General features: G+C 43.9%; 1 protein-coding gene across 1 annotated transcript; it reads right to left on the reverse strand.

The window, feature by feature from the left end:
* Window positions 1-1,899: 1,899 nt before the first annotated feature.
* RPS19BP1 (ribosomal protein S19 binding protein 1) lies at window positions 1,900-4,332 on the reverse strand. The gene is made up of 4 exons (XM_030960176.1): window positions 4,281-4,332; window positions 4,045-4,185; window positions 3,660-3,757; window positions 1,900-2,549 (listed from the first exon to the last, which is right to left on the reverse strand). The coding sequence occupies exons 1-4, from the start codon at window positions 4,327-4,329 to the stop codon at window positions 2,415-2,417; spliced, it is 423 nt and encodes a 140-aa protein (XP_030816036.1). The 5' UTR covers window positions 4,330-4,332; the 3' UTR covers window positions 1,900-2,414.
* Between the last annotated feature and the right edge of the window lie 8,949 nt (window positions 4,333-13,281).

Genomic DNA, 13,281 nt, shown 5'->3' on the forward strand with positions numbered 1-13,281 from the left:
TCAAGGCTGCAACATATCAGATGTTTGCCCTTGCAGATGGTATCTCTATCAGCCACCATTCACTTCTGCTTCCTTTTCTTCCTCCCACAAAATCAAATTTAATTTATTTAAGGATACTGCTGACTCTACAATCAAGTTTAGTTTCAAATGGCAAAATTCAGTCTGTCAGGTAGCTTTACTCTCCTTGACAACATAATGCCTCAAGAAGTATGTTGATTACTTGTGTTGGCCTTAATGGTCTTTCCAGCCAGCAATAAGAGCTGCCACCCAATTTTGAAACTCAACTGATCTGGGTATTATTATTCCCATGGAGAACTGCTCTGGGCCCCACTTTAAAGTTCCTCATTAGTTTGAAAGAAGAACTTTCCTGTTGCTTACATTTGCAAACAAACAGGCTGGGTTTTGCACAAAGAGACTGAACCACATTACCCTCCTGCTCTTTTCTGGAGCGAGGAAGGATGGCTTTGCTTCCCTCAGCCGGCAGGAGAAGGGCCCAGGAGCTGAACAACCACAGAAACAACGGTGTGTAGGAGGAATGGGTGGAGGAGGAGCAGGAAAGGACATGAAGGACTTCTGTAGGGTCATAGGAAATGCCAAATACTGAAGATGAAGGCTTAAAACAAAGTAACAGCCCAGAAATCTACCTCCTTCAGTCAAGTTGTGGCACAGCCAGCTTTTTCACACAGTTAATTATCCTCATGACAGCTCCACACAGAGCTGCTTGTGTTAGGCCAGCTCACATGCACTGCAGCAGGCACACAGTGCAGAAGTTTTAGGGAGACATGTGCTGAATACATATTTTGCTCAACTATTTTTTCAAACAATAGTGCTTCCATTCTTTTAAGAAGCTTTTTTCCCCACATTTTTTAATTTTTGGAAGTAAGAACAAACTAAAAAAAGGGAACTGTTCTTTGAACTGTTCTATACTTAACTACTTCTGGCTGCAGATTGTTGAATCTGATCCTATTACAAGACATCCTCTCCCACGTGCTATTACCCAATTTCCAGTACACACACTTCAGTACATTCACTATTTATTCCCCCTGTCTGGAACTCATATATCCAAGTGACCTTTCCTCCTATGCACACAACAGGAAAAGACCTCAACAGAGGAGGTATAGAGTTAATATGACAGCACCAGGAACTATAATCAGAGGGCAGGGAAAGGATAAGTGATTTCCTGCCTGTGCTGGCATCAAGCAGCTGCTGCTCAGGTCAGACAGGCCCCTTGTAATCAACTCCTGAGCTTAACCAAAGCTTGGCATTAGTCCTTCTCCTTAGCTGGTTTTTTTTTTTTTCCCTCCAAGGGAATAAAAAGAGAACACATTTTCCATCTTTTTAGGTAAGGGGCAGGATAAGGCAGTGGCAGAGCCACCCAAGAAGCACATTTAGAGTGGTCTAGTGAGGAAGTTTGTGGAACAACACTCCCACCTGCAGGGCCGTCTGTTTGTTACAGCTGGGAACTTAGTGGGAGTCTGAGAGAATACAACTTCCCTTCAACCCAGCAACACATGCTCATCCTCAGATTTTAATCTGATGCCAAGACTAACATCTGGGTCATAAAACCTCCTGGCTACAGGACCTGGCAACACTCAGCAGTGGTGGGACACTCAGCTATAAACATTCAAAGGACACTTTCTCCATGTGAGAGCTCCTCCTTGGAGAAAGGGAAGATTGTGAGTAGCCAAAATAGAGGAGTCATCTCCATTCCAAGCTGCACACTCTGAAGACCTAAGCATGTCAGAGAGATGATTTAATACATGTGTTAACATGAATTGGAGAGGCCATTCACACTACTGAGTCATCCTAAAGAGGAATGCTTGGATCACAGCAATGACACGGCTCATCTTCATCACCTGTCATAATAATCACTACTACAAAGGCAAAGAGAGACAGTGTCTGCAACAATTATTTAATCAAATAACATATAAAAACTTTTTGCAATGACTGACAGACCTGACAGGGGCTGTAATCACAACCCAAACTGCAGGGTTATTCAAGTTTAACAGTCTTTCAAAGCATCCTTCCTTTCTTAATGCTGGTTGAAAACATTTCTCCATTCAGATACAGTACTTTCAACACTCCCTGCCAAATAACACAGGTAGCAGGAGCCTTATATCCTGAGGAAGGGGAAAAAGATTTTTATTTGGTTTGGTCCACCCTTCTACATCAAGAATGCAAGACATGTTGGCTGCAGGAAGATAATTACAAGGAGAACACGCCTCAGAGTCAAGAGCACCTCTGTGGCTTTAGCTAGCCAGTAACGAGCTCTGCATCTAGGCAGAGCTGCTCTGCAAGTCCCACACAGAGGCACATCCCCCATGTGCCATCTCAAACACGCCAAGGAAATGGCCAGGCCTGAGAGCCAGACTGGAGAAGCTGCAGAAAGACTGCAAGAATCCCTGTCACGATGTTTATGGGATCCCAAAGTATTCCCTCTCAAATTTACGGAAATCTTCCTCAGTAAACACAGTGCCTTCAGGCTTCTTCTTTTCTGTCTTCTCTGGAGGCTGATCTTTGGACTTCCTGCCTCTGTTCTGAGCAAGAACCTTCAGACAATACAGAAATGGAAAAAACAACTGTCATTGTTATCCACACCAAACCACAAAACAGGGATTTTCAAGCTCACCTGCAGCACCCCTGCTGTTCTACAAGAACCCTGCTATTTTCCAGAGTGCCTCCAAAGAAAAGTGAGAGGCAAACCACTGATGTTAACCAAAGCAGGTCACTGGGACAACAGCAGATACCAACTTGTTATTTGGAGTCAAATATGAAAACTATTTTCTAGTAATTGTCACAGAGATAAGAACATGGATTTCAATTCAGAATTTTCTGAAACTATTACCTTCTTTTTTCTCCTGTGTCTCCAGGACACAAACCAAAAAACCAACAAGTTGGTGGAATTCCCTCAGCATTTTCTAATACACTGTCACCTCCTGTCACAATCTCCAGCCTGAGGAACACTGGCCTAAACCACTTTCGTAGTTTATGTAAGTTAAAAGCCTATATCTCCTAAAAACAGCCCAAGATTCTAGCACTGTCATCTATTATTCTCTTCAAATCCTGGCATGAGACTACCTTTTGGGGAAGACCATTCAAGAAATTCTCAAGTTATGAGAAACACCATTTAGGAAGCTGAGTAATTCCTATTAGATGAGCCAGCAGCACATCTGCTTCCTCGTTAATCAGCCTCCAACTATGGAGAAGGCCAGTTTGATCAACAGTAATGAGAAGGTCTACACAGGGCACCTCTGCCAGCTGAAACTATGAAGTATTTTTGGTAATTAAGAAAAGCCAACAACTGTCAGGATACTTTGAGGAACCTGATGCAGTGGGTGGCATTCCTGCCTGTGGCAGGGTGAATGATGAACTGGATGATTTTTTAAGGTCCCTTCCCACCCAAACCATTATCTGATTCTATGATTTTCACTAGTATCAGAGAACATCATAGGGATGTTAGCAACATTTCAACATCAGTTTAAATCTCACTAAGTTATTTTGCCAGTGCACACAGAAATTCCTCAAGGCCATCTGCAGACAGAAACTTAACCTGACTCTTCTGTGTAAGGTATAAATCTGGAAGATCCAGGGATGATTCCCATTCACCTGTGTTCCTCTGTGGAAGCAGACCCCCATCCCCAAAAAAATTACAGTCTTACTTGTTCTGTGACGGCTTTGTCTGCAACAAGTCGTCCCTTCAACATGTACTGCAGGTTTTCTCTCAAGTGATTCACAGGTTTCTTCTTATGGTACTCCTCTGGGGCAAAGCAGAAAGTGACAAAACACATCAGCTGCTCATCCAGGCAGCTCACAAGGAGACACAGAGGAGGATCAGCAAAGCCTCGGGAGGAAAGACACCGCTACAGGGATAGGGGTGCACACACAAACCAGGCTATGTTTGAAGTGAGCGACACAAAATAGGGCGACACCAAGAGGGCACGCAGGAGAATGGGACGGGATGGGATGGATACAGCAACCGGCAGCGTGGCTACGGAACACCACAAAGGTCCCCGGTGCGAGGGCTGAGGAGGGGTCGGGACTCACCTATCGCCGACTTCACGACTCTGCCCTTCACCGTGGCTTTGTTCCTGCCGGGCTCCGGGGCCCTCTTCCTCCGCCTCGCCGCGCCCGCCGCCCTGGGGCCGGCCCGGCCTCGCTGGAGTCCCGGCGGCGCCTTCGCCCGACCTGCAACGGGAAGAGGGACGGAGTCACTCCAGCCGTAGCGGGGAGCCCCCCTTCGCCCGCCCGCCCTCCCGGCCAGCCCCGGCCCGCGGCCTCACCCGGCGGCTCCAGCAGCTCCAGGCCGCGGCGCAGCAGCGATGCCGACATGGCCCCGCGCGCGCGCGCTCCCGCCCGGCCCGCAGCGCCCCGCGCGGCCTGGAGGGCGGGCACGCGCACCCCGCCCTGAGGGGCGGCAGCGCCGGCTGGGCGGGCCGGGGCCGGCGGCGAGGGGACGGACGGGACCCGGCCGGGGCCGGCCGACGGCAGGACACTGCGAGGCACCGGCTTGTGGAAAGTGCATATTATATGGCTCTACGCAGATATTTACCATGTGTATTTTGATGTATTGATTAGTAATGCTGTATTAACATTTTAATAATATGATAAATGTAGTCTTGTAGTTAAAAGGTAATTTTGTAGTTAAAATAAGAACTATGTAAGTGGGATATTTTTTTTAAGAAAGGAATGAGGCACTCGCACCAGATAGCAGCCACAGGGCACCTAAATCTTTCAGAGAAAAAGAATTTATTGCCCTCTTATCGGAAGAAACGAACTTCTTCCCACCTCGAAGGCGCTCTTAGGATTAAGAGGAAGAAGTTGACACAGACCAGATAGAATCCTGTGTTTGAATGGAATTTATGCATCATGTATGAAGTGTATGAATATGCAACAGGCTATTGTTTTGAAGGGTTAATCCTCTGCTAGCGGGTGTCCTTTTTCGGGTTTGTGCTGCCCAGAAAAAGGTACCTGGACATCCATAACTCTTTGTCTCTATTGTCTCATATTGTCCTAATTCAATTTGTCCAAATTATTATTACTCTAATTGTATTACTATTTTTATAACCATTTTATTACTATTAAACTTTTAAAATTTTAAAAACAAGTGATTGGCGTTTTTCACAAGCTAAAACATAGGAATTTTCACCTCAAAACGAGGCAGAACTTCTCCGCGGTTAGGGCAGCAGAGCACTGGACAGGCTGTACCGGGAGTCTCCTTCTCTGGAGACATTCAAAATCATCTGGATATGTTTCTGTGTCATCTGCTCTAGGTGACTCTGACTTGGCAGGGACTGCGGCTAAATTATGTGAATATCCAGATTATCTTAAGTCAGGAAGTTCATTGATGCAAGATCTTTGAATACTTTTCATGCTAATCAGCAAGGAAAAAGACTTAATTGGTGTAACAGGCAGCAGCCAGCATCCCTTAGTCAAGGACATCCAGGAACTAACAAACTTTGAGGACGTAGTTGGTCAGGATGATCTGTATCAGTAGATCAGATAGCAGTTAGTATCCCATACTCAAGGATATCCTGGAACTAACAACTTTTAAGGATGTAGTAAATCAAGATGTTGATGTATGCCTATGTATATATTGCTAACTTGGCAAAATACTCAAGGCCAATCTACATCCTCTATAATACTAAAAGTCACGCCGAAAGGTCAAACAGACCCCATGCCAGGTGAAGGCCCTTCCCCTGAGCCTGCACAGAAATTAACTGGGGTTATGTAATTACTCCTGCTAACTCATCACAACACAGGGGCTCTAATTGGAAAGTTACAAACCCTGAAGTTCTGCATGTAAATGATGGTGTGGAAAGTCTGCTGGATGTGCTTGGTTTGGGGAATGTCACTGAGCACCTGGGCTCACACAACTCTGAAATAAATAATCAAGTCTCTCCTAAGTGTGTAATTATTGGCTGGTTGCACACCAGGTAATGAATCTGATTTTGTGGACAACACAAGGGGTCCTGCCATCTCAGGGGTCATCACAGGCTGGGAAGAAAGGGGATGGTGTCATGTTTTGTCTCAGCAAGGCCCCAAAATCCAGATTTAACTGTGCTAGACTCATCAGGCCGAGAGGTTGACTGTGCCATATATTGCATATATTATTCGGGGTTACTTTAGTCTATTTGTTTTAAGCTTTCTTCTCCAGTTTTCACCCCTCTAGAGACTTCATGCTAATATCTGCTAAATTTAGCTATCATTTGAATAAAGCTTATTCAATTATAGCCAGTGCTGCCAGTAACAAGCTGACACTGGAGGAGGAAAGCAGTTTATTCTCCCTCAGACATGTCCTGCAGGGAGAAGGGAATACAAATGGCTCTCATTGTTTCTCATAGTAATGATCTGTAACAGGGACCAATAACAGTTAAACCTCTGTGTATTAAAAGACAGTCATTCTCTGGAAATTGTTCTCCAGCCCCTGCAGATGTCACCTCAATGCCTGTCTTTTATTGTTCCTTCTCTTCTGAATCCCTCCCTGGATGGATATCAGCATCCTGTGTCAGCTTCCACTAGTGCTGCTAATTCGTTTTTGTGGACAGGACTTACGTGGTGCCTATTCCTGGCTTCAGAGCTGGGGAACATTAACCATTTGCTGCTTGTTTAGCATGTCACTTCTCACTCCTAGTTTTCCCTTCAATGAGCTATATTTTTTAAAATGGATTTGGAGGAACAGTCACTGGATATGTAACACAGAACACTTCATTTTCTTGTCTTCTGTTAGTAGCTGGTGAAAAATTGAACCTCTTCAGCTCTTATTCCCTGCCAGATTTGTCCTTCCACTTGTGTGAAAGCTCACAAAGTTACAAAGAGGTTGTTGTAGCTTTGTGAACAAGCTGAACAAGTCACGAGTTAATAGCCTATTGCTGAAATTGAAGAAAGCAACAAAGAATATTATAGTCAGCAGAAAAGTTGTTACTGCTTGTATATGCACATTATCTTCATCTTGGTCAGAGTGAGATAAATGATAGCTGCCAATGCCATGGGGAAGGTATTTTCAAAATACTTCATCAGTCAAACACTCTCTTTTAGCTCTTAAAATACAATTTACATGTTCTGTGTAAGCTGTTCATGGTTTCATATCACACAGTATATTCAAGACAGCTTATTCTACTGATTAAACATGTAATACGTTGTTATACATACTTTGTGTCAGAATGGTGCAACCTCACAAATGCCTTATGCAGGCATCTGATGGAAAAACATCTTTTTTGCCAACACTGCAAAACATGTTTAACAAATTAGTGTGATAGAAGCTGCACTGATGTATTATCCTGTTCATGGAACACATATCCCCTTTTCTACCTCAAAAGTAAACCATTACCATCTCATTTCCATTTCTGTTGTGCCAATTAATAACATTCTCAGTTATGTAGGTGTCTCAGAAAATCTGAGTTCCTTCTTATTAAATACCTTCAGTAGCAAGGACCCATAATGCAGGTAACTCCTCCTTGACCAGCAAGGCTGGGTGCAGACTTGCTGTGATTTTAGTCAGCAATTACCTGCAGAATAAAATTTAATGAGCATACAGGGGTCACTTTGCTGAGGAGGGAAGGCAAGGCACTTTCTTTAACTGCATTCACAGCCTCCTGCCTCAGAGTCTGGTCAGGCTCTTGAAACTGGTTAGTTCACCAAGAGGTTAAATGGATACACACTTTGTGGTTTGACATATTCCCCCGGCTTGGATCTGTTGCCAAAGATCATGGTCTAACAGAGGCTGTGGAGTTTTTAACACCTGGTGAAATCACACACCTATTATTAATACATTACATTTCTTCATCTCCTTTTAACAAGATCTGGCAGCTTTTCTCAGGGCATGATTGTTGGTGTTTCTCCTGACTGCATTCTGGAGGCAGCTGTGCTTGGTCTTACCAGACATGGTGATTTCAGCATCTGTCCTGCTCCTGCTGGGTGGCTCTGGTACAACCAACACCTGCCATGCTCATGCAGACAGAGGTGCAGAGTCTTCCTTTGCTCTTTGATCTTCATAGAGAATTATGCTCTATATCTGTTCCCTGCACTGCTAAACAAGATAAATTTGTTGGCTTATATTAGGAATGTAAAATAATCTCTTAATATGAACTGGGTTTTGCCTGTGTAGTATATGCTACTTCTACTACAGCTGTAGAATGTAGGCATTTGGATCACATAATGTTTTCTCCATGTTGTAAACTGTAAAATATCCTCTGCTGACCTTAGATTAAGTCAACTGCCTTTTTTTGATAAATCTGCTTTGTGCTGAGCACAGCATATGAAATGCCATATTTCTCTTTACAGGAGCTTCCATGGCTTTATCAATCTCTCAGTGGTGATATGCTCCTTGTGTCATCATGATATATACATTTAACTAAGCCTTTCTTTTACTCAGTCAATGTTGAAAGCAACTGAGCAGACCCTACAAATAGCTTTTTCCAGACTAGTATGTACTATTAAAAACTTAATGTTATGAGACTTTGTCTATGTCAGTACAAAAAAAAAAATCCAGTATTTCATTATACTGTTTTAAGGCCTCTATTCAAATTAAAATTTCATCCAAGATGAATAAAATTAAAATTTCATTGCTTTGAAATCCCTCAAAAATCAGTTCAGTTAGCTCTTTGAAGCACTTTGGGGACAGAATGAATGCCAAATGTTCTTCATTTAAATGTATAACATCCAAATAAATCACTATCTTAGAGCCTGAATAATCTGAGTTTAGATGGCAAAAGCCACAGGTGCTGCATTTCAGATTGAGCATGCCTTTCTTTCTGAGATTTAAGATGTCTTTGAAAGCTTCCTGACTCTAATGTTCATGTTTTATAGCTTTCTTTAAATCTCATGCCTCAGTGGGTAGCTGGCTTTTCAAGTACTAAATAACCCAGCCTACAGATCAGTTGGAGTTTGAAGTAACTTCCTTATGTGAATATTATCAGTTCACTTTCTGCTTGCTTTCATATGGCATTGAAAAATGGTAATTTTTTCTGCTTGAATATGCGGACAAAGCTCCTGGTTCATCTTGGAACAACTATTATTTCCCTATTATTCTGGGCTTTGGAAGACATCTGATTTAGCTTGTTCCAGCTTATTATTCTGTGTTACATGCTAACAAAGATGTACCTGATATTCATGTCTAATCATACTGCTGTCTGTAGCAGTTCATAATAGCTGTCTGTTTGGTCTTACTTTATGTTCCAGCTTCTGGATTCAGAGGGTTATGTAGGAGTCTCAGTCTGAAGGAATGTTGTGAAGGATGTGAGAAGACAGAAGCTAAGGGCAGCATTAGAAGTAAAATGTAACAAACACAAGCATTTATTTAGTTTAGGGCTTTTTAAAAAAAACACAGTTTTATGATTTTGGGAAATGGGATCCTGATGTCTGAACACTTGGTACAGTCCACACTGACACATATATCTGTATTGTCTCCCAAATGAATCAGACTGATTTTCAAGCTGATTTATAGCAGATTTTCACCTCAGCATGTTTCTTCATATGTGGATTATGGACTGTGCTTTGCTTTAAGCAGCTGTCCAGTTTTACCACTTCCCATACTCTGTATTTTCTCTTGAACAGCAATACCCAGTGCTGCTGTCATTAATATTTAGCTGTGTTTGCCAACTTGAAGCAGTTTGTGCTGTGGTCACCGTTCCTACAAAGAGCCATGGATCACTGTACCTCAAGTGCACAGGAACCTTTGTCCTTTAACAGTGTGACATGTACCTCTTCCATTCACTTTTCAGTGACCTGTTCCAGTTCACCAAGAATCTGGCTCTGCCTTGCACAGGTCTGTGGATAATGCTGGAGCAGGTTAAAATTAAATCAGCTTCCCACTGTACAAGATGCTGTAGCAAGAAATGAACTCTGCCCCTGAAAGAGACATCCTATACAGAAGAGATAAGGAAGCACAAAGATTAAGCAACTCTCGACATCCTTGTCCTCTACCTGTTGTTTTCTTTTGCTCCAAATAGAAGGAGAATAAGCATCAGTAGCTCAAAGAGCCCACTTTGTAGATAGAGGAAATATTTTTAAGTACATAAAACGTTGTGTTTGGAAAAAACCCAAAAAAACCAAACGAGCCCTTCTTCAGGGCTTAGAATACCAGAAGAAAGCATTTTGCTAGTAATAATTTATATAAAATGCAGAGTTGGTGTCACAAGGTTTTTGTGGCCAGAGAAATGGGTTTTAGAAGCCTCACAAAAATGCCTGAATGTCCAGTGCCCTCATACTTTCTATTTTTCCCTGAAGGGAAAATTTTCTTCAGAAGAGCATCTGCTGGTCTTGCACACCTCCTAGAGTGGAGCAGGCAAAACAGTTCTGCAGCTGGAGGGGAACAATTTTTCTCTCTCTTTCTCACTGCTATTTTTAAATGTCAAAAGGATGAAGGAGTAGAAGGATCCTAGGCCTCAGAGTGATTGACTTTGCCCTGTCCCTTCTGTGGGCCACAGACATGGTGTCTGGGTCTTCCTCCTACCCTCCCCACCTTCTTCATTCCTGCAGCATTGGCTCTGGGAGAAAAGGGCAGACCTCACTGCCTCTGTTAGCCTCAGTTTGAAAGACCTAAACCTATCCTGCTGTAGTTGCTTTTCTCTTTTCCTAAGAACCTAGGAGAAGATGCTAAAGATCCTTAGGAGCAGGGATGGGCCCGAGTGAGCAAAATATACAGGAGCTGTGGAACTGCTAACTGCTGGAGAACAGGTGTAACAGATGGTAGACACAGGAAGGGGCAAAGGCAGGGCTTGGACAGAGTACAAGTTTGCTTTGTAGATTTTCAGGCTGAATGAAAAGCATTGTAGAAAAGTGAGTAAATTGTGGACAACCCTTACTGCCACATGTTCACACTGGGAACTACTGAGAACTTGAGAGATTTAGGCCCCTCTCTTGCTTATTGGGGATCTGACTTGTTAATTTTTATGGTTTTGTGTCACTGGCACTGCTGGATCAGAAGTTTAGAGCTGTTTCATGGAAGTCTTTACAGACTCTTCCAGAGTGTCTTCTCTTGTTATTTTGGAACTTACAGTCAGTGTGGGTTTGATGAGACTTCCATCAGCATGTGAGCCTCCAGGTTTACCAGTGTAGGTACAGTTTGTAGTGATTGGGAGTGGGGCTGTGGCTGAGCCTCATCCCCAATGGGCTGCAGCTGTGAGCAGCAGGTGAGCACCATTGACAGCAATGAACCATGGAGTGCCCAGGGGCACGGATCAACCACCAAAGAGAACGGAGGGCACACAGGTGCAGTGCATCGACATGAGGGTATAAAAGGTTGGGCTAAAGAAAAAAAAAAAAGACCCCACACAACAACAAAAAGCCACCACAAAACCAAGAAGGGTTGTGTGCAGTCTTGTGGAGTGAGCTGGTGTTACTCTGTAGGGGCAGGTGTCTGAAGCCTTCTGATGTGGTATGGTGTCACTCTGTATGGACAAATGGGTTGAAGCTTTCTGAAGTTGTATGGTGATACTCTCTGTATTGTGGCTGTCTCCACTGTGACATGTGCAGGACTTCTGTTTTCCATTTAAATCAGCTTCAAGCCACTGGACTGTTACCTGCTGACTTTAGTTTTCTGTTTTCTTGCCTCTGGACTTCAGCCTATCTTTTTTTTTTCCTTTTTGTGCTTCTAGAATTGATCTTTCCTTTTTAAATTGCAGACTGACCTCCCTGGTTGACACCTGGCCTTCTTGTGTTGAACTTTTGGCTTTCTATTTACTCTTCATTCCTTCCTTACCTTGTTTGTTTCCTGCTTTGTGACTTTCTTTTGTTTTTTTTAGTCAGAAATATAGATCTTACTGGCCAGAATCTGAGAAATTCACCCTAAGAAAGTTCCCCACTGAATACAGAGAAAATGGACAGAAACTGAAATGAGGATTTTGGGGCAAGGTTCAGTGTATAACATTCTTTAACTAGGGGATTTGTAAAAAGGCAGTAGTGGTTCTCTGTTCTGGAAATATTGTGGACTTTGATGAAATAACATCTTGTTTCTTCCAGGAGGGATGTATTTCATCCTGGTTACAGCGGAATTAACGATTTCTCATGTAAAGAGCTTAGAAATACACAGAGAAGACATTGTATTGGAGCTGAGAGCTTATATGTCCTCATGCTGCATAGATGTGAAATTGGGAATGTCAGTGGCTGCTGAACATGGCTGCTTTCAAAGCAGTGACAATGAGGTGGAAGGCTCTGTGTTTTCTTCCCAGCCTCTCCGCTCCTTAAAATGTTTACAAGCCCCAGAGCTGGCTCAGAATGCAGCAAAGTTTAGCTAGTTATGCTTGTCATCAATTATTAAAGGTTTGGAGACAGACAGGAGGTAGGCTGGGGCCATCACAGGTTTTGCTGCCTTAGGCAGGCCTTGTTAGAGGATGTCTGTGCAGCTTGGTGCAGAGCAGAGCCAGGGGAGCTGGGGTGGCACTGCCTGCTGCTGCAGCTCCTGCCTGCTCTGTCCTCTGCTGGCACAGCCCGATCTTCCCATGGCGGCAGCTATGTCATGCATGTCCCTGCTTCACCTGCTAAAGGTTGGACATCTCCCCTGCTGTTCCCCACTCCCTTCAGATTTGAAGGGTTGGATGTTTACAGCCACAGAACACACTGTGGTATCCTAATTTCTGGGATTTTTTTTCAGAATTGCTTGGGACTGCATGGAATAATTTGTGAGGCTTCTCAGATCAAGGGAAGATATTCTGTCCAGATGCTGGCATGCTGCATTCATCAATGTAGTGCCAGGCCTCTCTCTCTCTGCACTCTGCTTTTGTAATTTTTTTCTCTCTCCATTTTTCCCCCCTTTCCTTCCTTTGCTCTCTCTCTCTAATAGCTGTATTTTGTCTTTCCCTGTCTTATTCCCTGCTTCCTTGACTGCTGTCTCTTTTTACTGCTTTTGCTTCTCCAAACAGGATCTGCACTTTCTGAGGCTGTGGGGAGGGTGACAGTTCAACCTTTTTACTACTTATTCTTGACTCCTAGCAGTTGAGTCTCTCTAAATGATATGTTTGGGTCTCTCCTCTCCTCCCTTCTCTCTTTTTCAGCCATGTCCCCTCTCTGCACAGTGTAGAAAGCACTAAAGCTTTAAGCACAAGCACTAAAGTAGGTACTTGGGGCGCTCCCGCTCTCTTGGGGCGCAGGGGCAGCCCTGGCGCTGCTGGGTGCAGGCACCCATAGGCTGTGACATGAGAGCCCCGCGGGCCAGGCTGCCTTTGCCAAGGCCACATCTGCTCTGCCTCTGTCCCCTGAAGTCCGGGGAACAAATGCCAGCGGGAGACGAGGCTGCTGCCATTCCTTGCACGGGTGCATGGTGCCACCGGGGCTCTCCTCACTAGA

Source organism: Camarhynchus parvulus, chromosome 1A (genome assembly GCF_901933205.1).
Source record: "Camarhynchus parvulus chromosome 1A, STF_HiC, whole genome shotgun sequence".
NCBI lineage: Eukaryota > Metazoa > Chordata > Aves > Passeriformes > Thraupidae > Camarhynchus > Camarhynchus parvulus.

What these genes read in the sequence shown, in the direction of transcription:
- RPS19BP1 (XM_030960176.1), bottom strand. Translation starts at nt 4,329, where the DNA reads ATGTCGGCATCGCTGCTGCGCCGCGGCCTGGAGCTGCTGGAGCCGCCG. An exon ending in AGTCGTGAAGTCGGCGATAG is followed by an intron (nt 3,758 to 4,044) that starts GTGAGTCCCGAC and finishes GCTTTGCCCCAG; the next exon opens with AGGAGTACCATAAGAAGAAA. An exon ending in ACAAAGCCGTCACAGAACAA is followed by an intron (nt 2,550 to 3,659) that starts GTAAGACTGTAA and finishes TATTGTCTGAAG; the next exon opens with GTTCTTGCTCAGAACAGAGG.